The sequence below is a fragment of the Meleagris gallopavo genome, chromosome 17 (genome assembly GCF_905368555.1).
Source record: "Meleagris gallopavo chromosome 17, MGAL_WU_HG_1.1, whole genome shotgun sequence".
Lineage (NCBI taxonomy): Eukaryota > Metazoa > Chordata > Aves > Galliformes > Phasianidae > Meleagris > Meleagris gallopavo.
This window is the reverse complement of record NC_139420.1, coordinates 6,327,392-6,355,325: the sequence shown is the minus strand read 5'-3', so window position 1 is coordinate 6,355,325 and position 27,934 is coordinate 6,327,392. Positions and strand designations below refer to the sequence as shown.

The 27,934-nt window shown below is 40.2% G+C and overlaps 1 protein-coding gene across 1 annotated transcript; it reads left to right on the top strand.

Annotated features, from left to right (window-relative positions):
- Positions 1 to 102: 102 nt before the first annotated feature.
- On the top strand, positions 103 to 25,956 carry NAA25 (N-alpha-acetyltransferase 25, NatB auxiliary subunit). Its single transcript, XM_085238747.1, has 24 exons — positions 103 to 252; positions 3,190 to 3,275; positions 4,185 to 4,323; positions 5,674 to 5,792; positions 7,368 to 7,442; positions 8,231 to 8,338; positions 8,787 to 8,865; positions 9,327 to 9,438; positions 9,822 to 9,911; positions 10,247 to 10,416; positions 11,153 to 11,265; positions 13,024 to 13,231; positions 14,033 to 14,122; positions 14,808 to 14,988; positions 15,562 to 15,661; positions 20,076 to 20,227; positions 20,479 to 20,604; positions 20,900 to 21,143; positions 21,366 to 21,489; positions 21,836 to 21,901; positions 22,397 to 22,494; positions 22,709 to 22,819; positions 23,258 to 23,404; positions 24,473 to 25,956. The coding sequence occupies exons 1-24, from the start codon at positions 120 to 122 to the stop codon at positions 24,593 to 24,595; spliced, it is 2,994 nt and encodes a 997-aa protein (XP_085094873.1). The 5' UTR covers positions 103 to 119; the 3' UTR covers positions 24,596 to 25,956.
- Positions 25,957 to 27,934: the final 1,978 nt, after the last annotated feature.

Below are 27,934 nucleotides of genomic sequence, written 5' to 3'. Positions count from 1 at the left end.
GAGCTACGTGAATACAAGCACCGCACCAAAGCCGTCGCTGCCGCCGCACACAGCCGCCGGCCCCGCTGGCCGTGCCCCCGCAGCCATGTCACAACGCAGCGGGGCGGGCGGAGCGCACCATGCCCGTCCCTTTTACCCCCGCCCCCGGCGCGGCCCGGCCCGGCGGCTGCGCACTGCGGTTCTGCGCTCTCATCATGGCGGCGCGGGGCCATGTGCAGGACCCCAACGACCGGCGCCTGCGGCCCATCTACGGTACGGAGCGCGCGATCCCTTCCCTGCCGGGCCCGGCGTGCCGCGCCGCCGCCCCGCGGAGCTGACCGGACCCGTGGGGTCGCGGCGGGGGGGGCGGGCGGCGAGTGGGCCCGCTGTGTGCCGCCAGGCCGCCCCTTCCGCCCGGCGCTGCGGCCTCCCGCCCCGCGGTGCCGGGGCTCCCGGCTGTGTGCCGGGCTCGGGGCTCCGTCCCACCGCACTCAGTGAGGTTCTCGGCGCTCCCCGCACCTCCGTCTTTTGCTGTCCGTTTGGTTTCTTAGCGGAGCTGCTTGGTCCCGCGCCTGCCCTGCGCATCGCTGTGCGTGGGGAGTTGGGGTTACGGGTCGGGTCGTTCGTGTAACGAAAACAAACGAGCGGTCACGGATGCTTTAAAGTTGTGTGCCGAGTGGCACAGACTAATGACTTTGTTAGGGAAGTTAATTTGAAAATGAGTGAAGTTAGGAGGAGCGGTAGTGTTGGGAAAGCTCTCGGATGAGCTGCCCCAAAACGTTTCCAGGGATGTTGCGTACAGTTGAGATTGCTTAAGAAATTGTTAGCAAGTTTCTGTGTGTATGCAAATACAGAAAAAGAGAAAAATCTGCTTCCCCGGGCTAGTGTCATTCCTGCTCTGAAACAGCAAAACGGATTGCAGTTCCAGAACACGCTCACGTTTCCTTTCAGTACATCTCCCTGTAGGGCCACGGGGAGCTGCCGCTGCCTTTGGCTCCCTTTGCCTGGATGCTGCTGTCTCAGGGAGAACAGATGGGTTCAGGTTTGCATCTGCTGAGTTCTGGAGAAACCAAGCGAAGCTCTTTGATTGCTTTTCTTATCAAGCCAAGCTGTGTTTTAAAGTTTGTTGCATCATTGGTTGCAGCCATACGGTTTAACAATTTTTTTTGTATGTACTGTGATTACCATATTTATTAACATGCAGTTATTTTTGCTTTATATTATGTAGTGTCTGTTCTTAAACAGATGCAACTGATGTTAACCCAGGTGATAGGCAATTCCTTGCATTGGTTTTGGAGTATAGCTGTTGATGAGAGAGATCTAAAAATGCTTTCGGCCACTTCTGCTCTGTGAGGTCAGAATTCCTTTTTGGTGCTGCTCCTTACGCAGGCAGAAGCCCAACTTCACAGAGGCTGTAGGCAGGAGATGTGTAGAATGAGGTTAAAGTTTGGTCTTTTACTTTAAAAAGCGCTTTTCTTTTTGCACCTTGTTCCTTCATTAGCTGGGGCTCGTTGACAGACGAGTTTACCGTTTTCTTCTTTTGTCTGCCTTTACCTGTAGGTTCACATGTTGCAGTTACAGCCATTGAACGTAACCACCTGCAAACTTGTAGCTAGCATAGACTTCATTTTTTTCCTGTAGTTGGAATTTTTTTAGGAGTTGCCAACTGCTTTGGCTTCCAACAAACTTATTCCTTGTTGCAAAATAGAATCCTTTTATTGTGCAGTTTAGAGAAGCTTGTGGTTTATTTGATTTACTTCAGAAGACCTAAAGCAGAGATGCTATCAGTGCAGCTAGCTGTTAAACAACCCCAGGGCAGGCAGCGCAGGCTGGCGGGTAATTTGTGTGCAAGTGGAACTTTATAACATGGATTCTTAAATCAAGAAATCTCTACCTGTGCCTGGAGAGATCGCTGGGATATTGTGTTGCAGAATATTTAAAACCTCTTCACTGAGAAGTCTCTGGTGAAGCTTTAAGGTTAAAGGTGATGCACAGGTTTCCTTAGGTTGCCAGCTAACTCGTGTAAAGGTGCTGTGTTACAGTTTCAAATGGTCTGAATATCTGATACAGCAACATTTTGTTTTGGTTGGTGCGGGCAGGCAGCCTCATTTGAGGTTTTGTCTGTATGGTCTCAGGAGTCCAATTAGCTCTACTTTAAATCTGCACCACTTGGCCCTGGAAGCAAACTCTAAAGCTGCAGAATATAAATCTCATTAGTATAGATGCACATTTTGTACAACGTACCGAGGAATTACTAAAGGTCACCTCTTGACTCATTAAGAGTTCTGTCTCATGATGAGAGCTGCGATCTTGAAGAGAAAAGGATGTGTAATGTAATTTCAATATTTCAGCATTAGATCTTCTCATAATTTGTTAGGGGAGAGGCCAGAACAGCACAAGCAGACCCTTCTCTTGTTGGCTTGTCAGCTGCAGCTTGGTTTTTCTGCTAGGTTTGGATTAATAAGGATTAATTTTTGAGGGAGGGGAAGAGTGTTGGGCCCATGCTTTAACCTAAATTACTTGTTTGTAGTTGTCTGAAACATGATAACATGGTGTAGGGGAAGCTGAAATTTAAAATACAAAGCTGAAAGAAGGAGAAAATGGTCTCAAGGCAGGTTTTTTTTGTTGTTGTTTCTTTGTTTGTTTGTTTTACAGCTGAAGTGTTGTGCAGCTGGATAGCAGGATATCTCCACTTCACTTCTTTGTCTTTAGAACTGCTCTGGTTAAGGCACAGTGGTGTTCTGTTAGGGGACAGTCTTGCTCTGCCTCAAATACAGAGCATGTGGGCAATTCATCTCACTTAATACTTCGATAGATTGCAAGCGTGTTGTTTCTGACCTACTGCCCATTAAAAGTCATTGAAACTCTCCCAGCAGCACACCCAATTAATTCTTTCTTTTCCTGAAGTGAAGAGTGAAATCTCAGTTTCTAGTGAAGGGCTACTGCTGCAGAACCTGCTCTGTCATACAGCTCTTTTGTTGGTATGATGACCAGAAGCTTGTTTGTTTGGATGATTAGAACTCGCACAGCAAGATGATCTCTCAGTCTACAAAGTGACACATTTTCTGACTGTTTGGTTTAGGAATAATTGTACAGGGAAAATGCATTTTGCACTGCTACCCTAACAACACGTAGCCCTCAGTAAAATTAGAGGTAGCCTTCTAGAATGGTTTTGTGTTCTGTTTTAATACTGTGTGTGTTCTTATGCAGATTACCTTGATAATGGCAATAATAAAATGGCAATCCAGCAAGCAGATAAACTGCTCAAAAAACACAAGGATCTTCACTGTGCAAAGGTAAGTGTGGTTGTTCACTGATCTCATGGTTGAGCCTAGTTTGGGACTTGCAGTGCTCAGCTGTGCTTTTTTGTGGTCTGATCTTCCAGAGACCGCAGTGTATTCTGAACACTCTGGAACATCTGACTACTCTAATTCATGCAGTTCTTTGTTTGCCTGAAAAATCCTGCAGATCCTCCAAGGGAGGTGCCTCTGCTGACTGGTGTAAGTGGCTTCACCTTGCTAATTGTCGAGATCCCTATCAGAGCCACTGTGAGCAACCAGGGCAGATGAGCTGTGCCTTTAAAAACGCCTCTTTGAGACCTTAAGTTGAGGTACCTATTTGTAGTAGTTTATTTGGGAGGTATAATTTTAGTGAAACGTAGTAAGGTGTTTTTTGAGCATTGCTCTTCTGCTCTTCATTCACTGTCTTTCTTGCTATGCCCCTGGTGAAGGGAAAAGAGTTTTGTTCCTCAGTTTCCTGAACACTTGAGTATCTTTCTATTTTTCCCTATGGATTTTCCCCTACAGTTCGTATCACTTCTACATTTTGGGAGCTTCCCAGGCTGAAACGAGTGTCATTGACCTGAATCTCATTTATGTCAATTTTCTCTGGCCACTTATTAAAAGAAAAAATGAAAATTGGCAGGACTTGTCAGTTTTGAGCCTGCAGGTAGGAAAAACTGAGTTGCAGATGATGCCTTAGTGGCCTGCATGTGTGTTAAGAAATACAAAGCTGTGCTATTAGATGCAGCTTGCCTTTGGAAATTTTCCACTACAGCCATATGGGCTAGAAGCTTCATTAAAAACTTAAGTTTTCTAGAAGTAATTAGGTGCTTGGGCAAACCTTCTCCTCTTGAGGAATGAGAATATTTTCACTGGTAACTGCCAACTTTGTTTTTAACAGTTGTCTCTGTGTTATATCAACAGGTTCTAAAGGCAATTGGCTTGCAGAGAACTGGCAAGCAAGATGAAGCGTATGCTCTGGCACAAGAAGTAGCAGCACTTGAACCCACAGATGATAATTCCTTGCAAGCACTAACTATTCTTTACCGGGAAATGCATAGACGTAAGCTTTTTCCTTTGCTTCTCTTAAAAATCATAGTTATGTTCTTTCAAAAGTATACGTGACCAACAGTTTCATGGGAAGTGTATGAAGTCCAGAGTTCAAATGTGTTCAAGCATGTTATTAAGAGGCTGGAGAATTTAAATGACATGTTATAAATATCTCTGAGGCTTTACTGATCACCATAAAGCAAAGAACCTTGCATAGGTTTCTCTTGTTAACATCATTGTGTGCACAGTTCCTATAAAAGAATGGCATGCCATAACTGTCCATCATGATCAGCATGAGTTTACTGATTTTGTTGTTTAAATGAAAGGATTTGTTGTTGGATGTAATAGAGATGACTAATCTGTTAGACTGTAGTCAAGGGGTTCAGGCCTTGATAAGCTGTGTAACAAACAGAAGGGAAATCCTGGCCTCCCATTTGATTTTACCTTTGTGAAATCAGATCCTTGTAGCAATACAGTATTATAAAATTTGAAATCGTGAATGACTGACTGAATAAAATTGCATGCCCTTCTATGAAGGAATCCAGAGCTCACATGCTGCTTATTCTACAGCTCCACAGTTGTTTCTGTCAGCTTGTGTTTCTTGGTGGCGATTACATTTCCTGTTGAAATGCAGGAGCAAATGACAATAGTGTGAAACAACCTTTGCAGAAACAGATATCAGTGATGTGTAAATAAACTATGTGAAAGCCACATCACATGTCATTTTTAGTATTTTTTTAGTAGAGATAAGATTTTAGTATTTAGGATTTTTAGTAGAGGTAGGATTGTATGTCTAAACAAGAAAAATGTTGGAAGGATGAGAAGTTTTGCCTACTATGGTGTCCTAATTATTTTGTCACGATAGACCTATTACTAAGAAACACAGTGTGAAGTATTTCACTTCCTAAGAGTGCAATTGAGAAAAGAGTGAGAACTCACTTGGGGAAACCTTCAATAAGAGTAACTAAGTTGATATCAGGCTCTGAAAATGTTCTGTGTGTTGATGCGCAATTCACGTGGATCATTCTGCCAGGATCAGAAGGTTTTGATTGAGTTTAATTGTCCAAAGCAGATAAATTTGCTGAAGGAAAGTACTTAAAAACATTTCTGAGCAGTCCAGTTGTTGCTGTTAAACTATTCTTGGTTTGTTTTGTCCTTTGTTCTTCTTTTTTTTTTTTTTCTTAAGCAGTTTCCTCTTTAGACTACTGCTTGTAGTACTTGGGGTCTTAGAGGAGTATCATTTTTGTGGTTAATGAGTATAATTTGGTTACTCTTCAGAGTATCACTGTTGCTATCTTTAGGTAGCTGTACTTCAAATTTAGTCCCAAATGTGTCTTAACTCAAGTATCTGGTTTTGGTTTAGCGGAACTTGTAACTAAACTTTATGAGGCAGCTGTAAAGAAAGTCCCCAACAGTGAAGAGTATCACTCTCATCTCTTCATGGCCTATGCCAGGGTTGGAGAATACAAGAAGATGCAACAGGTATGATCCATGGTTCATGTTTGGTCATGTTGAGGTGTCACAAGCCTTTTTTTGTTTGTTTGTTCAGAAAACTGTTAATGCCTCTTCAAGGTGCATGTAATCATCCAGAAAGGTAGGCTGAGCTGATGCAGAAGTTGTGCTCTGTTTTTGCAGAAGGGCTGAAAACACCATTACTTTCAGGAATGGGTTATATGAAGACTGATGTTTCACTTTCCTTCAAAGGAGTAAATGTGTGCATATCTGCTCAGATGGGCCATTTTGGAACAGGAGGTTTTTGTCTTTTCTGTCTTGAACACTGTGGTAGTTACAGTGTATTATAAAGCAATTTGGGAATAGATACAAGAAGGTATAGCAAGATCTTCTGTTCCATGCTTTCAGTCTTGATTTATTCCTTAATTTACTGTTGTCTTTAGGAAAAGCAATCTTGCCCATGCTCCTACCTTTGAAATCTAACATACAATTAGGCTTGAACATGTTTGACTTCACTGAATCGCAACTAAAAGTACTTCAAGTTCATCTTCTCAGTTGGCAAAGCATTGTCACGCTGGTTAGTTTTCATCACTTCCAAATTAGGTGCCTGGAGAATGCCTATAAATGGAGAAGATTCTTTTCAAAACATGTGCGTTCACTCTTCTGTATTTAAAAAAAAAAAAAAAAAAAAAGGAGCCAAGTAAATGACTCTTAAACTCCTTGCTTCTGCTGTGTTGAGGTGACTTGAATTTTTATATGCGTGGTTTGAATAACTGAAGGAAAATATTAAGCTGTAGTGTTATTCTCTATTCTAGCCCAGCTTGTTAGCTGCTTGAGTTCAAGTTGTAGACAGGGACAAAGCTATTGATGTACGTGACGTTTACCAATGCGGCAAACTTTGCATATTAAGAAAGATTAAAAATATAGCATTACTGTGTATCTGGCCTTAAGCCTGGATCTTGATTAGTAGAGATCTGCTTTTTGGTGTTACCTATATATATAGGTAATATATATATGTTACCTATGCCTGATAAGAAGGCATGACTGTAGTGTTAAGGTCTGAATCTTGCACCCTCTGGTAGGGTGTGGTATTCTACTGATGATTATGTAACAGCAAGTTAAAGGATTATTGCTAAAAAGGTGTGCGTGTGTGTGTGTGAATACAGTGTTAAAGACTAAAAGCCTGTTCTTCTTGCTTGCTACATTGGGTCACTGAACATCCAATAAGTCCAAGTTAATTTTTGCAGCCCAAAAAAAAAAAATCAGTGCTGGAAATATCTTGCTTTGCTCTTAGCAAATAAATCTGCTTCCTGATGCAGTTACCATTTCTAATTAAAGCTGTCATCTGTTCAGGCAGTCATACATGCACATGCTCATTGCTGTTACTTGTCAAACTTGCTCAGAGTACTTCATCCTTGAAACTTGGGCCCTCTTTCTTCTTCAGCAGTGTGTTATGTACAGGAAGGATTTACAGGTTGATTAAAAGCTCTCCCATCTAGTCGCTGTTTTCAAGTTGCTTGTTGCCATCATTGCTGCTTAACTTGCATTGTCTGTCAAGAAACTTCATAAACAGATGTTTTAGGAATAATCTGTCTTATTTTTCAGGCTGGAATGGCACTTTATAAGATCGTACCCAAAAATCCTTACTATTTTTGGTCCGTGATGAGCCTGATTATGCAGGTCTGTACAGTGTTGAAAATTAGTCTGACTTTTACTGCAGGTGTGCTGCAAGCATAGAAATATTTTAGTGAAAGCATTAGAGATATCTTAAGTAAAATGTCAGAGCCATTTCTGTATGATGCTGGGAGGGTGGGACCTTCCTGAAACCACATTACTAACATGGCTGTATTTTTTTTTAATGCAGCTTAACTGGTCTATCTTACAGTTTTACAACTTCTTCTCCTATCTTGGCTATTACCTAGCTGACTCTTAAGTTAGACAGGTACTGTCTGTAGCCTCTCAGGCAGAACTGTGCCTCTTTGTACCTAGACTACAAAGGCTCTGGGAGTGCTGGACTTAGCTTGTCTTTCAGATTGTAGAAAATCTGCAATGATAGACAGCAGATAAGCTGTGCTCTGTTAGTTGAGACAGTAGATTCAAGCAGTAGTTAAACAACCTGACAGTGTTGACCAAGCAGATAAACATGGACTTGTTAATTACATTCTCCAAAATACCGTGCCGTGAAAATCCAAGTATGTTCTTGCAACGTGTTGTTCGCCATGGCTATTGTGTGCCTAAATGCATGAATCTCTAAGCAGTGCAGTTCAGAGAGTGTTTCAGCTCACTAGTTTTATTGCTGCCTGTTTAACAGTGTGGCTGCTCTCTGCGTGTATGGATGGTATTTCTGAATATGGGGAGGAGGGGTTAAAGCATCCAATTTTGCTCTCTTCTCACGGAGTGCAGAAGAAAGCAATGTGTGGGACTAACAAAAGCTGATGATGTGTTACAGTAGTTCTTCCTTTCTCTAGTCTATTTCAGCACAGGATGAGAACCTCTCAAAGACGATGTTTTTGCCACTAGCTGAGAGAATGGTGGAAAAAATGGTAAAAGAGGATAAGATCGAAGCTGAGGCTGAAGTAAGAGTTGCAGATATTTTTTCAGCTTGATTTCAACATTTTTGAGACAAGGAGTGCAGTGTTAAAGGAAGTTAATTGTTTTAAGTTTCCGAAGATGATAATCGGTAGTGTTCTGGAATTAAATGTGAATGTGGTGGTACAGAAGGAGACGAAGCAGAGGGTGGGGAGGGATGTGAGAGAGTGTGGCCAAGGAAATTCTTTGGCACTTGATTTAACTTGATGAAGTACTTGTTTTTGCTCCCTGGGAGGCCCCGAGAGACATTTTAGGACTGATAATGGAAAAAAGACCTACATTCCTGAGTGCTCCACCCTTGGGATGCTAAAGATAACTTTGCAGTCCTTGTTGTCTTCTCCTTCTAATGACAGTAACACAAGTTGCTTTATTTCTTGGCATACCTGTACGTTGTTTTACTAGCAAGTTTAATTGCAGTCTAATCTTTTTTCTAAGGTTGAACTTTACTACATGATTCTGGAACGTTTGGAGAAATATCAGGAAGCCTTAGATGTTGTGAGAGGAAAACTAGGAGGTAACTTTACTCTGTCAATTAATAATCACAGATGTGATGGAACAATAGCTCTTTTGCTTCAGATTGTCCACTGGCTATGGGGGTGAGGGGGCGAGAGACACACCTGTAAGCAAGCTTGCTTCTCAGCACCAGTTTCAAACATTGAAGCAAACTCTGGAGGTTCACTTGTACAAACTGATTTTACCCAAATGCTTACAATAGTTAAGAATTATCAGCAATTAATTTTAAAAGAGTATATGTCTCCTATAGCCTTGATGTTTCTTTCTGGTGATTAAAATGCTCTTACAGTTTTAAGGAATTGGGATGTGAAGATTTGCATAGGAAATTTGGCCTTTCCAGTCGTTGAGAGTCTATTCTCTTACTGCTTTGCATTCTTGACTATAATAACATGCTTTGATGCTTTATAATAACAGGAGGAAATGCATTGATTAAATAAATTTGCCCTTCTGTTTTTAATTTAGAGAAGTTGACGAGCGAGCTCCAAAGCCGTGAGAACAAGTGTATGGCAATGTACAAGAAGCTGTGTAGGTGGCCAGAGTGCAATGCGCTGTCAAGAAGGCTGCTGCTGAAAAAGTGAGACATTTCTGCAATCTTATCGAGGACTGAAGAAAAATCCCTGACTGGTTGTGAATTGCCTTCTTCAGTAATTCTTGTAAATGGTGGTTAAAGCAGAAGAATATCGGAGGTTCTCGGAGTATTTTCAAATATTTACACTCCAGTGGTTGAGGAAGAAGCAACAAAATAGGATTCTGGAGGATGTGCAGGAGAGGTCACAGGGAAGAGGCTTTGTCAGAACTGTAGTTGCAAGATCTATTAAAGGAGAAATGATTCCTAGTACACTTGTATTTTTTGTAATGTAAACCTTTGCTATTCCTTAAATTCAGTTTTTGCAGTTTTAGAAGTGAGTTACTGGTTTGGCAGTTCCCTAAACGTTCTGTGTCTGCTTTTTGTTTCAGCTCAGATGATTGGCAGTTCTATATAACTTACTTTGATTCACTATTTCAACTCATAGATGAATCCTGGACACCTCCTCTGGAGGAAGAACAGTAAGTCAACAGTTCTGCTGTGAATTTTTCCTTTGTACTAGAGAGAACTTTTTACCCCCAGTGCTGTCTCTGTCTTTGGTTGACTTCCTGACAGGCTGCAGATGATGTCTTCTCCCTACTTTGTTTTGGAGGCTGGCAAGTCTATTGGAAACTGCTGTATAAATAGTGGCTTGTACTGCATAGAGCTCTTCCAGTTCATATTTTTTATGTTATTGAATTAGAGAATCCATCATGCCTGATTTCCTTAAGAGCGTTCTGGGAGTATGTTGAACACCTGTCGTTAATGACCTAGGAATGGGGGAAAATAAAAATCTTTTGTCTCTTTAATTGTACAGCTCTTTGGAAGGAGAGGTACACTATTCTATAGAGCAAGCTGTGAAATTTATAGAAGAGAGAATAACAGAAGAATCTAAGAGCACTCGACCACTTCGAGGCCCATATTTAGCTAAACTGGAGCTGATCAGACGGCTGCGTTGCAGAGGCTGTAACGATGAATATAAACTAGGTAAGAGCCATTAACTTCGGAGAGAGAACGCAAAACAATCTCTCTGTATTTAATTCAGCAATGTGTTAAGACATTGTATGTGCTGGTTTCAGTAATGTAAAGAATTTTGAAAGCATTAGAAGATGAGCCTTGAAAGAAGGAAAGTTGTTCCAGACTGCTGCAGGGCTTGTAAAAGTAAGCAGGTTGAAGGATCTATTGAATTTAGGAGCATATGATCAGTGTCATTGTGATGAAAAGTGCATTCCTGATGCACTGCTTTTGTACAGAGTCCTTCAGGTAATCTCTGGATGTTTTGTTGTTGTGGTTTGGTTTTGTTGTGGTGGTTTTTTTTTTTTTTTTTTTTTTTTTTTTTTTTGGCAATAATACCAGGATTTGCTTTTTGACAACTTGCATTTAAAAACTGCAGTCAGGGAGTCAGTGAAGGAGAGAATGTGATTACAGCAATATCTGTGATTACCAGTTCCTAAATGAGTTAGATAAGCAGGGACTGTGCATGCATGCCTATTATAGTGAGCTCTTATCTGCCAAAGTAGCTTGATTGAAGCTCTTAAGGAGTGTCCTTGGTTACTAAAGACAGAGAGCATTGGTTAAAGTCTGCAGCAGTGCAGCAAATAGGACTGTAAATCTCTGCATAATCCCAAATTAAAAATGAATTATCAAATGTTTCTCAAAGCAATCTTATAGTTTCAGCTTTTAGTGGAGCATATGAAAAAGATGAACTGTCCCTTTTTCCTAGGTGATCCAGAAGAACTAATGTTCCAGTACTTCAAAAAATTTGGGGACAAACCCTGTTGTTTCACTGATCTCAAAGTATTTGTGGATCTCCTCCCATCCAGCCAATACACAAAGGTGAGGAAAGTCTGAGATGTTGGCACGAGCTAGAGTGCTTGTTTGCACTCTTGTACTTCTCTGTTAAGGTACCTCTGTGTCCTACTGAGAGATGGAAAGAGCTGAAGCTTGATCTATTTGGAATAGCAGAGAGGGGAGATGTACTTGCTGCGTACTGCAGCTTTTGTTATACAAAACATCTTTCTCCTTTCCTACCTTATCTATCCCTTATTTTTCCTCGTTGAGTTTACGTGTTTAGTTGGAAAGATGGATCCAGATAGGTTGTTGCATGTTATACTCTGCTGCAGTGTTGAAGAATGGACATGTTGATACTGATCAGGCGGTGACTAACAGAACTATGGCAACTTTTCCAGAATCGTTTTGAAACAAGCTCTTTTCAGTTTAAAAGTCTGTTTGTGCAGAGTCATGAGCAGCTTGTTGAATGACTTCAGCAGTTGGGAATCCTGTCACTCATCTCATTGTTTCTCAAAGCCATTGTGTACAATTTAGTGCTGGGTAGGCCAAACGGAGAATCCTGGATCAGCCAGAGGCCTTTCATTAAAATATTTGTTAACAAAGTATTGTTGTTTTCTTAGTTTATTGAAATATTTTCTTGACTTGTAAACTTTATTAATGTAAGCCTACAGCCTTACTAATGAGCAGAATGGTGGCCTGGGTACGTGTTGGTTGCTGCCAATATATATAAAGTGAAAAGTGTGTTCTTACCCACTGGCAACAGCTGTGGTCAGTAACACATTTAACTCATAATTTTGGAAGTGGTGATCCCATTGCAAGGTAACTCTGGAATCGCTGAACAGATTTAATCTCAATTTTCAGGGACAAAAAAGAAAAAAATCATAGTGATGCTGCTTGGCCACTGAAAACATGTAGATACTCTGGCAGTAATTGTTATCTTAACATCAGTCTTGAATTTCTAAAGGCAGGAATTGAAATATATGCAGTATAGCAATTTGGTTGCTCTTGCACAAGTCAGTAAAATCTCAAACTGCAAATATTTGTCAGATTTTCATCAAAGTCCACAGGAAAACTAGAATTCTTGTGCATGGTGCTGTGTTCCTCTTACCTAGCTGTTATTCCTGGTATGGATTTGTTTTGTGTTTTTTTTCCCTTTCATTTGTAGTTATTTTATTTAAAGACCAAATGTAGTAAAGCTGAATTCATTAACTTAAACTCATTTCTAAGTTTGTAAACACTGTTGAATTTTAAGGCAGCAACAAAAAAACTGTCCAGTCCTGATTGTATTGTGAGAAATCTGCTATCTTCCATTAAATGAAACTGTAAACAGTGAGACACTGCTCTTCTTACAAGTTAAAAGAAATTAATCAGATGATTATGTCACTAGGAACGCTGCATTGGTTCAGAGTTGAAAGAAAATGTAGTAACAAGCACAAAACCACAATTTCCCATTAAGTATGCTGTAGACTTTCAGTAACAAATTATTTGAATTGCATCTGTTATTACTTTGAGTGTTAACAAGTGCTTGAAAACCCTTGTATGTCAATGTATTGGAAACTTCCTGTGTTGGTTTTTTTTTTTTGTCTGTTTGATGAACTAAGCTATTAAGCAAAGCCGTAACTTGTGCTCACCAAAATTAAAAATTAAAAAACAAACTCTCTAGCTACTGATTTCAGTGCAATGTTGAGGTTCACACCGATACTTCCATATCATTTGCTTTTCTTGATTTGAGAGAGGAAATGATGTCTTCTGTTTGTGTAGTCCCAGCTGCCCCTCAAAATTTATCAACTGTTTCTCTTCCAGTTCGTCAGTCAATTGCTGGAAGTAATCCCTCTATCATCAACAACAGAGAGTGAAATCGCACTGCCAACCGATATCAAAGCTCTTCAGCAACACTTGTGTGTGGTGCAGCTCTCCAGATTGCTTGGGATCTATCATGCCATGGATAAGAAGCAAAAACTGACTGTGGTCCGGGAGTTAATGTTAAGATACCACCATGGATTGGAGTTTGGTGAGGACAAACTTTGAAACCAGTGTTGTAGCTTTTTTTGAGCTTCAGAGTTTTTTTTCCAGGGGAATGTGACAGTACAAACTCATGGCCTGTATCACTACTGATGTGTAACATCCATTGTGCAGCTAGATAACACTGTGTTTTCTTCTTTGTTATTACATCCTTGGGCACCTGAATTCTGTTTCCTTATTTTTTTTTTTTCTTTTCAATTTTGTATCTTTGAAGTAAATGAGACATTCCTGAGTAGCTCAGCTGGTACATTTTTATGCTTGCCTGTGCCTATGATCAAGGCAGGCTTTATCAATGGTGTGTATAGGATAAAAACAGACATTATTGCCAGTGTTTAAATCTTACAGTTATAAAGTTCTTTCTTCTAGCAGATGTTAACATATGAAGTGGCTGGACTTTTTTTTTTTTTTTCAAAATCATGAATGGGAATTCATTTGTTATCAGGAAGAAAAAAAAGCTGAATTTGTGTGAAAACTGTTGATTTGTTTTCAGTGCTTCTATCTGGAGTTTGAATCCAAGAACAGAAGAGCCAAGGAAGCATAGAGTTAGACAAAATAAAATGTGTTGCTTTAGCAATTTAAGCACAATGAATTGAGGGGAAAAAACTGAAAATATAGAGATGAGTACAGTTGTTTTAGTTTTAAAGAAAACTGCTGAGATTTGTAAATTGAGCACTGGTTATCATCTGCCAGGTGTCTGTGCCACTTCACAGTACTGGCAATGTGAGAAACAGCTGACAGCGTAGTAGTTCTTTAACTCTGCAATTCAGGGTAATTTTGTCTTTCTTTTTAGGGAAAACTTGTTTGAAAACTGAATTGCAGTTTTCAGATTATTACTGCCTCCTTGCAGTTCACCTGCTGCTTGACCTGTGGCTGGAGGAAGGTATGTCTCTATATTTGCTTAATACCACCTGGGATGGTTGTGGGTAGGCAGATTGTGCCTGTGTGGCCACTGTGCATCTGGCATTGCTCGTTAGTCCCATAGCTTTCAGTTTCTTCTTGTTGTGTGGTATTTCTGGAGCCTCTCAATCTTGCTAACCTCTAAAGGGATATAATTTTTTTATATAATTTGTGTAAGTCCTGGTGGAGTTCTGCTGATTCATGCAGCTCAGTGCTGTCCATCCCTAGAAGCTTGTTCCAAGTTCACGGTGTAGATATTTTTCTCTCCCCTTGCACAAGAAATGCTGACGACTCCCTTCTGATACCAGAGGTGTTTTGAAAAATATTTCTTTTTATCCTTGATATACTTTGTCTCCTGGATTCCTAGCTTCTAGACTTCTGTTGAGACTCATTGCTCTGGTTTTAGTAGTTCTGTACTTCTCATCTGCTCTGCTTTATTAGTCTCATAATCTCAGAAATGTCTCTCCGGTATGTGAGGATTGTGTTCTGTGCAGATGTGAGCTGGATATTCCCTGCAAAGAATTATTTGTCCACCAGCTGTAGTGTTGGTGTGGGAATGTGCTGAGCAAAGTGCAAAATGAGGAAGGGAGTTTTGATGTGAATTGTGCTGTCAGTGTGGAATGCCCCTCCCTGTGTGTTCACACCTGTGTTTTTATCTTTGTCACCAGGTGAAGAGATGGCTGTGTGGCAGTGCCTAACCCTTTTAGAAGAAGGATTATCTCATAGTCCTTCTAATGCTCAGTTTAAATTGCTGCTCATTCGAATCTACTGCAGGCTTGGTGCATTTGAACCAGTTGCAGAGCTGTACTCCAGCCTTGATGCGAAACACATACAGCACGACACCATCGGGTGGGTAGTATATACTGAGAATAATTGGTTGTGGTGACCCTCCAGTAACTATTTGAGATCTTCAGTTGTCATTGCTACTGAAAGATAGCAGACTGTCAGATTTTCACTGTGTTCTGTAAAAGTGTTCTGGAAATACATAAAATGTATCTACTAAAGTGTGCTCTGCTTCTAGTAGAGTATCTTTCCTGTGTGATTTTAATCATTTCTGGACCTAAGGAATATTAATTAAATGGAATATGAAATCTGTGAAATATATATCTTGGTGCCAGTTGTAGCTAGGTGTTCCAGCCTGGGTCATTGCTGAGCAAAGTTTGGGAGCAGTGGTTAAAGCAAACACAACCAAGTGGCCTTGCCTCAATTAGTGTGTTTGTGAGTGTCAAAGTTCCTCCATCCACCTCATTAAATGAGCTTTCACATGCAGTGAAGAATTCCTTCCTTTACTGTTTAAAGCTTAAATCTTAATATGAATGTTGAGCTGAATTGGGCTGTAGCTCTCTATTCGGAGCTGCATTTGAAATTCAGAATTCCCCAGCACGTGTGCTGATGTTTGACTTGTGCTGTGTTGTGTTGCAGCTATCTTCTGACACGCTATGCAGAGTCACTGGGCCATTACGCTGCTGCATCGCAATCCTGCAATTTTGCACTCAGGTTTTTCCACTCCAACCAGAAAGATGTAAGTTGAAATAAACCTCTGCATCCTTGTAGGAGGGCAGTTATGTTGATAATACCATACTGAATTCTGTGCCATACATAAGAACTTACAGGACTGTAGTAGGTAGTCACACAGAGAAATAATACATCCAGCTTTGTGTTTATAGTGAAGGTTGTCTCAGCCTGTATTTCTCACTACAAGGTTTGTAACTTGTTAGATGGAGTTTTGCTGTAGTGTTTTATTTATTATTATGCAAACCAATTTGAATACTCAAAAAGTTGCCGTGATTATTTATAAATGAATTAATTGTGATTTATGAGAAGAAATGTGACATAATGTAGCAAATAAGTCATGGTGTCATCTGACTTCTGGCACTTTGAAAAGTCACACAGCAGCCAGGGATAGTGGGTCAAGATACTGATGACACTTTGTATTGCACTCATCTGAGGCATTGTGGTTTAGTGATGACACGTGTGGTGGGGAATGCTCATCAGAAAATGAAAGTGCAAAGAACAATGTGGGAGAATTTCCGAGGGGAAAAGTTAACTCTTGAAGTCATGACTAACTGCATTATTTTCAGGTGATAGGATCAAATTGCTAAGTCTGGTCTTGTACTAATGGGAGCTACCTGCTTTATTCAGTTCACCTCCTGTGAAATGGTGTGAATTAAAAAGTTAAAAATTAAATTAAATTAAAAAGTTGTCTTGAATGAGAACCTTGAGAATGGAATGGAGAGAGAAGAGCAGTTAAATTGTTCCAAGATATAGAGACCTTCCTAAACGCATACTGTGACCTAGGCATCTATCATACTTGTAGCTGTTGACTAGTAAAAGTACTTGTCTAAATTAGTCCTGATTGGAAAGCACCGTGAGGTACATTTATAGGGAAAACATCAGTTTCTTTTCACATTTCCCATGGAAGCATGAAGAATGGGTTGAGTGGGAGAATGGTAAACAACTCTCTTGTAATCTTGGTAGAAATGCATTGGGCAAACTGGGGGGTGGTGGGGTGGAAAATAGTCCGGAAGAGTGGTAGGAAACTATGTGTATAATATTAGTCTATCTCCCTAACATTTGCAAGACTGTCCCATTCTGAGGAGTTGGAAGTATATTCTCTATTCTTATATTTTACAGTTTGTTCATTGCTAAGAGGTGGGGGAAGAAAATTATTTTCACTTGACATTTAAGAAAGAAAGGTGCAATTCAGTTTTAACCCTTCCAGTTACTGGCTAAACTGGCTGCAAGGGCACTGCGGGTATACAGTTTGTTTTTCCACCATCCCAGCAGTAGGTAAGAACACAAGAATTATCTGTACTGAGTAGTAAAGATTCTGAAGGTGCTCAGACAGTAATTCCTCAGATGAGTTTCCTTGGGCTGTTGGCAGCAGATTATTCCTGTGTGCAAGGTACCAGTTGCCATTTACCTGTGTCTAGAAGGTCAATGCTGAGTTACTGTGACCCGTGCCTGACGTGGACATTTCTCTGCAGGGAGGGGATGCACAGAGATGTATGTGGGTCATGTGGTGGAAGCTCACTCTCCTCTGCTTCCCTCACTTGCTTATTGTTTAAGCACTGATACCACTTGCTAAGAATCTTTGCATTGAGTACACTGAGTACAATGTTTTGTGATAAAGTGAAGGTCTGGATCCAAACAGCTTTCTCCTACATGTCTGTTGTTGGCAATGGGAGGTGTTTTTTTTTTTGAGTAACTTGTTCAGTCTTTAACACGTACTGAATGACTTCAGTGAAGAGCATACCTGGAACCAATGCCTGGAACCAACTCTTTAAACAAAATGTTCCACTGCAGTGTGCCAGGTGGAAAAAAAAAAATGAACTGAAAGAAACTACTGGATGTGATTTATCTGCTTGGGATCACTGCATTGTAAAGCGGCAAGAAACTATCTTTCCCTGGAAGACATTCTGACTGAAGTAGGAAGATGGTCATTCTCTTTGTCAAGAATGATAAAGGTGCTTGCAGAGCACAAGGTAACTGTCTCCAGTTACTCAGTGTATGCACACTGGTAAAGGCCCACTGAATCATGTTCCAAGTGCTGTTGCCAGGAAAATGCTACTCAACTCATCATCATGAAATGCTGGAAAAATGGTGCCTGAATTGTTCAACTTGCCTCACTACTACACCTTAAAGGCTGAAATTGCCACAGAGGGGTAAAATCAATGTGATCGGTGTTACGTGCTTCACTCTACGAGACAAAGATGTACCTTGGGATCCTGCTCATGTCATGTCTCTTGGAGTACTGCAGCCAAAGAACTGTTGAGCCATTGTTGTTCTTGAGTAGTAGCCAAATCTCATGGGTTCTGGATGTTCCAGTGGTTATTGTCTTCAGATTGTTTTAGTAAGAAACCCATCACAAGCCACATTACCCTGCAAATAGCAAGTGTCTGCAAAAAACAACCATAATGTGCAGACTGAAGCAGGAGAAGGCTCAACTCAGCGTGCTGTTCATCTAAGGATGTGTCAAGAACAGAGTGGGGGGAAAAAAGATGGTCCTTTACTGTAAGATGTCTCCAATATCACAAGGTCAGAATATGCCGCCAGTTTCTGTGCTGCAGTGGTTCTGCTGGGGTTTCCCTTTCATGATCAGAATCCTGGTACGAGCTTTCCTTTCAGGTCCCATTACAGTATCTAACTGCAGTGTTAAATGAGGACTAACCTATCAAGGTTATATTTTTACCTGATTTCAGCAACTGCCTGCTTCTCTGTAGATTATTGTTATTTTTTTTTTTTCTTAGCTGGAATGTTTGCTAAAATGTAAGGAACGTGTTCTGCAAGTACTCTCTGCTGTGTATGGGACTCTGCCTCGAGCAGGAAGTGTGGAGTATGAAAAAGTGATCTGGTATTAAAAACAAACAAAAAACATGCTTAGCTACTACTTCAAGGTGACCACTTTGGATATTGTCCTCCTGACTTGCTGAATTTAACAATCTAAAGTGAATCCTCTTTAAGAGTGGATCTCTTAAGTAACAGCCCTCCAGGATACTGTGCAGTCCTGACATATAGTTCTGCTCTGGGAGAGAATGCCAGTAACAGGGAGAAGAGAAAAGGCAGTATTACTATATTTGACTGATACTAAAAAGGCAACTTCATTCTTCTCAAGATAGCCCTCCTTTAAAAATGCAGAATCACAAGTAATCTCTCTAATTTTCTTGTGTCCGTCCGTCTTTAATTTCTCCAGATCTGCAGGCAAACAGAACACCAACGTGTCTTATGGGGATTTTAAAACTACGTCGATGCAGTTGAATTAGCACCCATAGTGCAGCCCCGTAGCCTGACAATGACCTCTGCAAGGCTGTATATCAGAGGGTATGTTGCTAAATATTTGGCATATTTTTTTTCATACAGTATAAATAACCAGATTGCAAAGGAAAAAGGTAGAGCTACCTAGAAGGCAATTCTTATTTTGGAGGGAGGAAAGGAAAGAAATCAGGGCTTTTAACTGTGAGTGATAGCTCTTCTTTTCTCAAACCCTTCCAGGCAGGTTGTCTTGGTCAGTACAGTACAGATTTCAGTTGCCCTGGGGACTTTCTGGTGCCTCTGATCTTCAGTGCATTTTATAGTCATGCGATGAAGAAAATACTTGATCTGCCAGAATTTCTCCATTGTGGAGAAACTGATTTAAGAATACAGCTGTGTGTATTGACAGGGATCATAAGTTGTTCGCTCTGTCATTCCAGTTACTGTGTATTTCAGTGAAAAATTCTGCTTGTTTGAGACTTCTTCATCACAGAAATCTTCTGGAAATTACTTGGACAAATGAGAGATGTTAGTTATGTGGCTTGTATTGCTGCGCTTCATCAGAGGGGAAGCAAACTATCTTATGGACACTGACAGCTTTCTTTGGTGGTTAGATTGTACTGTAACGCATGTATGTGTGCATGGTATTATCTTGTGATACTGTATTAAAAAAACTAATAAAGAGAAACGAAAAATTGTGTGAGTAATTTTCTTTATCTATGTTGTGATATGTGATGCACATCCAAGTCAGTTCCAGAAAATCTGGGATGTGTCTATTTTGCTTGAAAGTACTTCTCATAATGAGACAACGAATTGAATAATCCATCTGAAAAACAACAATAAAGTATAAACTTCCAAAATCATCTCTCCCAACCTATAAGTATTTTTCAGTCTGTGTTGACAGCAACCTGATTTTGTTCAGTGTTGGTTTGGTTACTTAACCAACAAGCACTGCCCGGTAGATCCTCTAGGCATTATTAAATTTGAGGAACTAAACTACTTGGATAACTTAGATAAGCAAAACTGCAAGATTCTCCCACAGTATGAGTATTTGCCAGATTCTGTACCTCTGGGTTAGTGAAAGCCACAGAAAAGCAATTTCTTGGTATTGACAGTGTTAAACTCTTGGTTATTCTGAATTTATGGAAGTAACTAATACAAAGCTGGTGTGTGCTTTCTTGTAGACCTCAGAATACATCATTCAAGCCTACAAATACGGTGCATTTGAGAAGATTCCAGAATTCATCGCATTTAGAAATAGGCTGAACTCTTCCCTTCACTTTGCACAAGTTCGCACAGAACGGATGTTGTTAGACCTTTTACTTGAAGCAAATATGTAAGTACAGCAGCAGCGAATGCAATACTTCCATGTGACAAAAATTAAGATTTGTGCATAGGTAGAATATTGACCAAGCAGCACTTTGACAAAAACTTGAGAGTCGCTCTTTCGTTCAGCATCCTTCTTTGTACTTAGTGTAACACTGGTGCGACTTGTGAGGAATTGAACAGTGGAGAGAATGCAGTTTTTTAAGTGTTTGTTTCCAGTGATCAAATGTTTGATCTAATAGTATTTAATCTTATGTGCAGATCTTCTAGTTTAGAAGAAAGTATAAAGTCCATGAGTCTGAGCCCAGAAGAGGATGACATTCCATGGAAAGATTTGCGTGACAACAGAGACCTGACAGTCTTGTTTAATTGGGATCCAAAAGACAGGTGAGTAGAAATGTCCTTAACTGTAGTTTTGCACCTTTTCCTACAGCATATGGTGAAGAAAATCCTTTCAGGGTAACTGAAATGTTCTCTAGACTGGCTAACTGCAAACTTAACTTTCATTCATCACTTCTAGCAGTGCTGCCTTTTTACATATTAATGGTTTTCTGAATTTCTGACCATTCTTTCCTCCTAATACATTATTTGATAACTTCAGCTAGGCTTTTGTACCTGAGTGAAGCTTGCAACTCTGCAAAACTTAAGCATTTTCCTGAAAACATTTGGTGCCTTTCTCTAGGGACATTTCTGAAGAACATAGGAAACTCTCACTGGAGGAAGAAACCCTGTGGTTGCGAATCCGGTCTTTAACTTTAAGGCTAGTAAGCGGACTCCCAACTCTTAGTCACAGTATTCAACCAAAGAACTCTGAAAAGACTGCAGAGAATGGCGTCTCATCCAAGATTGATACAATTCGATCTCTGCTTCAGCAGCTGGAAGCGGCAGTGGATTCAGGGAAGAAGTTTCTAGAACAAAAAATTCAGGTACCCTTTAAGGAAAAAGCTATCCTCAAATATTAAATGAACGTGAATGCAAGCAGAAAAACTGAATGCATCTTGTAACGTCCAGCAGGCTGCAGAATGCACTTAACTGACCCTGAGTTTGTAGTGTATGAATCTGACTGAGAGATGTGCCAGAGACAAACACTGTGTTCTGGATAAAGAAAAGCTGCAACACCTTTATCTTTTTCTTTGCTTCTTGCCTAGTATCCTGTCCTTGGCCCTCCTCCTACCCGAATGGCTGGCTTCTTCAGTAATGGCAGCTGTCAATGCCAGACTAGCTTGTTTTATCTTGTTAGTGATATTTATGAACTAGATACCAATGGCTTAGGTAAGTGCTTGAGGGGCAGGGGCTTAACCAGATGGTTATGAGGTGGGAGGGAATGCGGTATGTTTCCACTTAGTTTGAAAACTGCTAGACATTGGGCAATGTGGACCAAACTACGACTTGTTTTATTTTTTGAATAACACTGTTACCTGGGAGACAGCACTGCAATGCTTTATCCGTGTCTTCATTTTTGTGGTGTATACTGATGTAATACAGCATCCTCTCTGAAAGCAGTTGCATTAGCTTTCCACTGCTAGCACTAAATTACATTTAAATGCCTGCCAGTTTTCTAGGAGCGGGAGATACAGAACCTATAGTTTATAACTGCCTCTTTTTTTTTTTCTTTCAGAAGATTCAGCAGAAGTCCAGGAGAGGATAGGGAATAGTTTCAAGTCTTTACTAGAACGGCTAACAGGTAAGTAGTAACCCAAGAAAAAACACTGGTAATTAAGTGCTTTGTGTTATAAGCTCCCAAGTGTGCTGCACATATGGGAAAGTGAAAGTGCATTAATGGATCTGCAGACCCTTTTGAAAGATGCTTGAGAGCAAGGCTGAGAGTGCCCCTTCCTTGTCTGTTCACAAAGTTGTTGCATCCACATAATGCACTCATTTGCAATGCATCTCAACTCAACTCAATGCATCATTTCATTACCTTGCAGCCTAATCTTAGCAACTGTTGTTTCCTGATACTTGATCCAAGTGTTGTGTGGAGATAATATCTGTAATGAAATACAAGTTAGAGGGGAACTTTGGAGCGGGACTGTCTTGAGTGTCTTTAGCTAAATTTATCAGTAACAGCCTAATCTGCAAAGCAGTCAGAGCTACACCAAGATACGTGCTGGGCAGAAAATGAGCATTTGGGTTGGTTGATCTGATGTCCTGAATAAGGCTTTCCTTTTTTTCTTTTCAGATTTGTTCAATAAATGTAAAGGTGACTTGATTGAAGTCAGAGACGGCACCTTGAAAACTCAGCCAAACCTGCTAGAAAACTTAGTCTTCTTTGTTGAGGTATTTTATTTTATTTTATTTTTTTCTGGAAAATGGAAGTTGTGGAACACTATAGAGTGGAAATGTTGAGACAAAAAGCAGTGAGTTGCATGCTTAATCAGTAATGAAAACAGAGCTCTTGCATATTCTGAGTCTTTCCAGTATGTACACTTAAAATGAGTTTAGAAGCCTCCTGTAAATGCAGCTTGTAACATACCTGTACCTTTCTTTACAGACCATCTCCATCACTCAGTGGGTATCAAGTTACTGTGATGGTGTCCTTCGACCTTTTAAATCCAACCTGCAAAAAAAGAAGAAGAAAAAAAAAGAAACCAATGTAGCTATGGTAGATAATATATCTTTTTCTGCTCCACTTCCATCCCTCAATCCAGCTATTTGTATGGAAAGAAAAATCAGGATTGATTGCATGCTAACAAACTATCTTGCATGAACTCTGCCTTGTAGAATCTGGTATTGTTAAAGCTTACTTTACAACTTTTTTTTTTTTTAAACTCCTTCTCTGCTTTCTGCCACATCTCTGACATCACGTGACAACTTTATAACTGGAAATACAGTTAGACTATCACAGATCTTCCTGCTGTGAATGCATTGCAGTACACTAGTTAACTGGTGGTGTTTATCTGGATAGATAGATTTAAGCTTAAGTATTGGGATATGTGGCTGTGGAATAGAATAAGCATTATGAATTATCATAGAAAATTGTCACTAAGAGACATTAGTATGTGTTTATAAACTAAAAGCATGTCTATTTTTTTTTTTTTAGCCACCTGTATTTACACACTTTCTGGATTATGTTACTGAACTACAGACGTTAACTTCCAATGTAATAGATCACATCAAAGGGCTTGAAATAATTCTGACTGCACTAAAACTTGAAGAGTTGTCCCTCAAGGACACTCTGCTTTTACAGGTAAGAACTTCCATTGTTATATGACTGATCACTGTGCTTGTGTGTGACAGATAAGCTCTAAAGGATGACTTAATTGCTATTAACCAAATATTAGGGACCACACTGAATTCTGGAATGGTGAGTTAGAGTATTTTTGTAGTTTTTCACCTGGTGCAGTGACTCGTCTTATGAGCTGTCACTTAGGACAAAAAGGGATTTCTGATGCATTTGTCCTGAAGTAGGGAATCTGACCTACAGGGCACTGGCATACATGTTTGTCTGTGAAGATCCTAAGGCTTTTTTAAGTGGGGAGGGTTTAAATGCTGCGCTCGCCTGTTTCAGGACTGTATCCACCTATCTGTTGTTAGCCAGCTTGTATTTTTTCAGTTAGTCTGTGCCCTATTTCATAGCACACTACTTAAAATTTCCCTTCTCTTGTTTTTGTATGAAGCTGATGTAGAAGTATCTTTTGAAAAACAAAACACAAAAACCACTAAAAATTAATAAAGGAAGGAAATCTTAGACTTTAATGTATGTGATTTTGAGTAAAAATTTAAAGTACGTTTTCCTAATATGAAAGAAGCTTCAACATCAGGTATTTTCAGATAATTGTTGATGTTTGTGATTGTTCTGGTGCTTTGAGTCAGGAGATTCCTCCATATTCTCATCCCTATGAAAGACATCAAATAGCTATGCAAGGTAGACATGCAAAAACCGTACATCACATTCACATGGATTAGAGCAGAAGCACCTCTGGGAATCTTTGACTTTTTCTGTGTTTAGTTGTGATGTTTGTGATTCTATTTGTGTTTGATATGCTTGCAGTAAATCCAGGAATAGGCCATTTGCACAGCTTTGCTGAAAGCCAGAGCTGTGTTTGCAACCCTGTGCATTCAGAACTAAAAAGTGCTTTTAAAAGAACTTCTCGTGTTCAAGTGTTAGTGAAAATTCTGATGTGATTCAGGAATGGGGTATTACTGCTGATGAGCCAGCCGAAGCTTACTTCTGAGGTGAAGTGGTGGGGGAAGTTTCATGGGAGAACTTGAACAACTGCTACTGAGTGAATGGTTTCTCTTTTGCATTTTGCAGGAAGAAAAAAAGTTTACAAAGTCTGTGCAAGGGAAGGTCCAGAGCAGTTACCAACATTCGGTTCAGGAAATTGGAGAACTGCTGAAAAAGAGACTTGATACTATTAAAAAACTAAAGATTTGAGAAATCATTGACAAACTCCACAGGGGAGTGATACCAGAGTCCCAGACAGAAGCAACATCCAATATATCATCACTTCAATCCAGAACTTCCTCATAATGCATGAAGGACTTAAAATCATAAAACGATTTTTTTAGGTATTACAGATGTATTCAGCTGACTTAAATTATTGTACATAAACGAGAAGCAGGGACCCTTATCGGGGTTTGACCACTTTTTATACATGTTCATAAGCATATTACAACAAGAGAAAATTGAATAACTTTCTTCCCTTCTGATCTCTAGAAACAACTGGAGATGGTTGTTAGCAGCAATAGAAATCCAGTGTAAAGCATAGATCTCAAAGGAGTTGTATTTTCATCACCATAGGGTGTTTATAATTTTTGTATGGTCCTTGCCTTGGAATGCAGAAGAAGCTGTAGATGCCCGCATTCAGCCACCTCCAATGAAATGAGCCAGTTCTGGAGCTGCCTATGTTGTCCACAAGCCACCTGGTCCTACTGAGTTCAGTGTGTTGGCCCAGCAGGGAGGCGGGAGGCTGTGCTGACAGAACACCTCTGTGCAGCTTTTGAGCAGAGCCTAGTGGTGAGGCAGGTTCCTCTAAGGGCTGAACATGGAGAGAGCTGCTGGAGGAAGGAGGTAGTATCAGCATACACACAGGTTGCTTTCGTGTTCAGAGAAACTTCAAGCCTGATGAGGAGCAAACTTGGCCATTAAGCTTTAGAGAGATGGGAGACAGCGTTTTGGCAAAAGACAGAAGTAGAGACCGTGTATATAATAGCTGCAGTGATGTCTGACACTGCGTTCTAATTTCATGACAGATTAATGTAAAACAGCAATCATCATGACTTCTAAAGAAGTGTATTTAGATTACTGAGACTTTACGACTTAAATATTTTCATAGAAATTAAATCCTATTGGCTTTGGTTTTAAGTTGGCAGAGGTAACTTTTGCTTCCGCTGTAGTATGAGGCTGAGAATACTTTTTATAACTGTATGCTTGCTTTTTGCTGTTGATCTTTGATTATTCAAGTACTATAGCTCATTAGGCATTCTTGTAGTGCAATCACATCATCTGCTCCCACTGAATCTGCATTTCTGCTGTTGTTTTTGTTTTCATTTTAAATGAGTAATGCAGCCTAAAACTTGTAGGCAAAAAAAGTACGTGTTGCACCTACAATCCAAGAGACAGGTCAGACTTTTACAGATTCGTTCTGATTTAAAGCAGCTAGTATCTGAAGTCTATATTTAAAGTTTTAAGAGAGCTGACAATCCTTTGTCATCTCTTCTAATATGTTTTGTTAGAAATGCTAGAATGTTGATGAGAGTATTTTTTTAAAATAAATCCCCTGTGTAAAAATTCCACATTGCTGCTCTTGCTGGATTTAGTTTTGCTTTGCCCCATCCTGCAAGGGAAAGAAGGCTGTCTGCAGGTTGTCTAAATGTGGAAATCCTGATGGTTTAACTGTGATGTCTGGTAAGTGCTCTGGGCTGGAGGAATACCAAAATGTAAGTCTGCTTTATAGTAATACTTTTCCTGAGCACACTGAACTGTCTTATGTGTTGTATAGAAATACCATTTTGGAAAGAAGGGTGTGTTCCTTAAATTAAAGCAAGACTGATGTTGATGCTTTGAAACACGTAGGGTATGTGCAGAGATTATGCAATTAATGGAGAAGCACTGAGCCAGAAATCTGCACTGCTCATTTTAATTAAAGGAGGAATATCAGCAATATCAGGCCTGATACTTGTCTGCCCCATCCCTTTCCCACAGCAGTTCAAATGTAGATAGGGCTTCATGCAGCACCAGTGTTGAACGTGGAGTTGACATGGCATCTTCATCCAGAGGGCACAGGCCAAGGGCTGGCTTGTGCTGGAGTTTCCTTGCACTGCTGCTGCAACAAGTTGAACTCAACCAGTCATTTCAATAAACAACACTGACATTGTAAGTGAAGTAATGTTAATAAAACCAAGCTTTTATAATCCCGCGTGCCAGAAAGCAGAACTTGCTTTAAAAAAAAGTTTTCTGCATCCGTTCCCTTAAAAGCAGAACTGAAACTGCTGGGGGAGACGTGTGTCATATGAAGAGGTCCGAGAGGAGATAGAAGCATGGCTCGCTTCCTGTCAGCACTTGGCATGGCTCAGGTCTGCTGGTGGCTGGTCTCAAACCATCTGCAAGTCAGGGGAATGCTGGCTGTGTTCCAGAGCTGCCTGCTGTCCCATTTCCAGGTCTGGCTGCTGGTGAATGATAAACTTGTCGAATACAATTTTTTGATTACTCAGCGTTTTATAAACCAGATGCCATCTCTTCACAAGCTGTAAATCCTCTCTGGGAGGAGATGGTAGGGTACAAAAATGATTGTGTACCGATTGTCTGGGGGCTTAGTTGAGGGAAAAATTCTCTTACAAATTGTGTACAGTTAAATATATATTTCTTACAAAAGAGTGTTTCCCCTCTAGCATATGTCCCACCGGCACTTGGTAAGAAGTTCAAGCTATAACCCATTGCTGCTGTTCACCCATTTCCACTCGGGTGGGTTTTTGTTTTTGGTAATGATTTGAAAAGAATACTTAGGAAAAAAAAAAACTCTACCAAGTCTACTGTTTACAGACTGACAAAATACTGCTTTTGTACTACTGGGATCACGAGCCACGATCCTTTTACAGATTTCCTCAACTCTTCTCTTTGCTTTAAATTGGTGTCTGATGTAGATAAAGGTCTCTTACCCTGCTTTGTCTACATCCAGAAAAAAATGTACAATGCCTGTTTGTGTTCCCCATCATTTTGTACTTTTTTTGTACTTTTTACCACTTCTAACTGTTCAAGAGTTGCATTTATATGTTGTGATCATTGATAATCATGACTTTATTTTAACCGTTAGTAATCTTAAATGGGATTTCTTCTTGTCTCTGCAGCCTTATCTGAACTTTCTCTTCCTTGATATTCATTGTAATTTATGACTGTAGAAGATATGTATGCCTCAGCCTTCTACAGACATAAGTGACAGAACTGCAAAAGATCTGCTTTAAACTGGATGGGTTTATAATTTATATAAAAGTCAGTTTCGTTACAAATCAGTTTTACTGCCTCCTTCATTTTTCTCTCTGAATGGTCGTGAGGTAACAGGTGCTCCTCATGTAACTTTGGTCAACCCGGGTATCCTGGTATATGGCAATGGAAAAACAAGTTAACTACAGCGAGGGAAGATAAAGTGCGCGGAGTGTGCTCATTGTTTAGCCCGCGTGGATGGGGATTCAGAATTGTGCTTGTGTAGGGAGGGGGTTTGGTTACGTCCGTTAATGTTATCCTCTCTCTCTTTGCTGCTGAGGTTTTGTGCGTTGC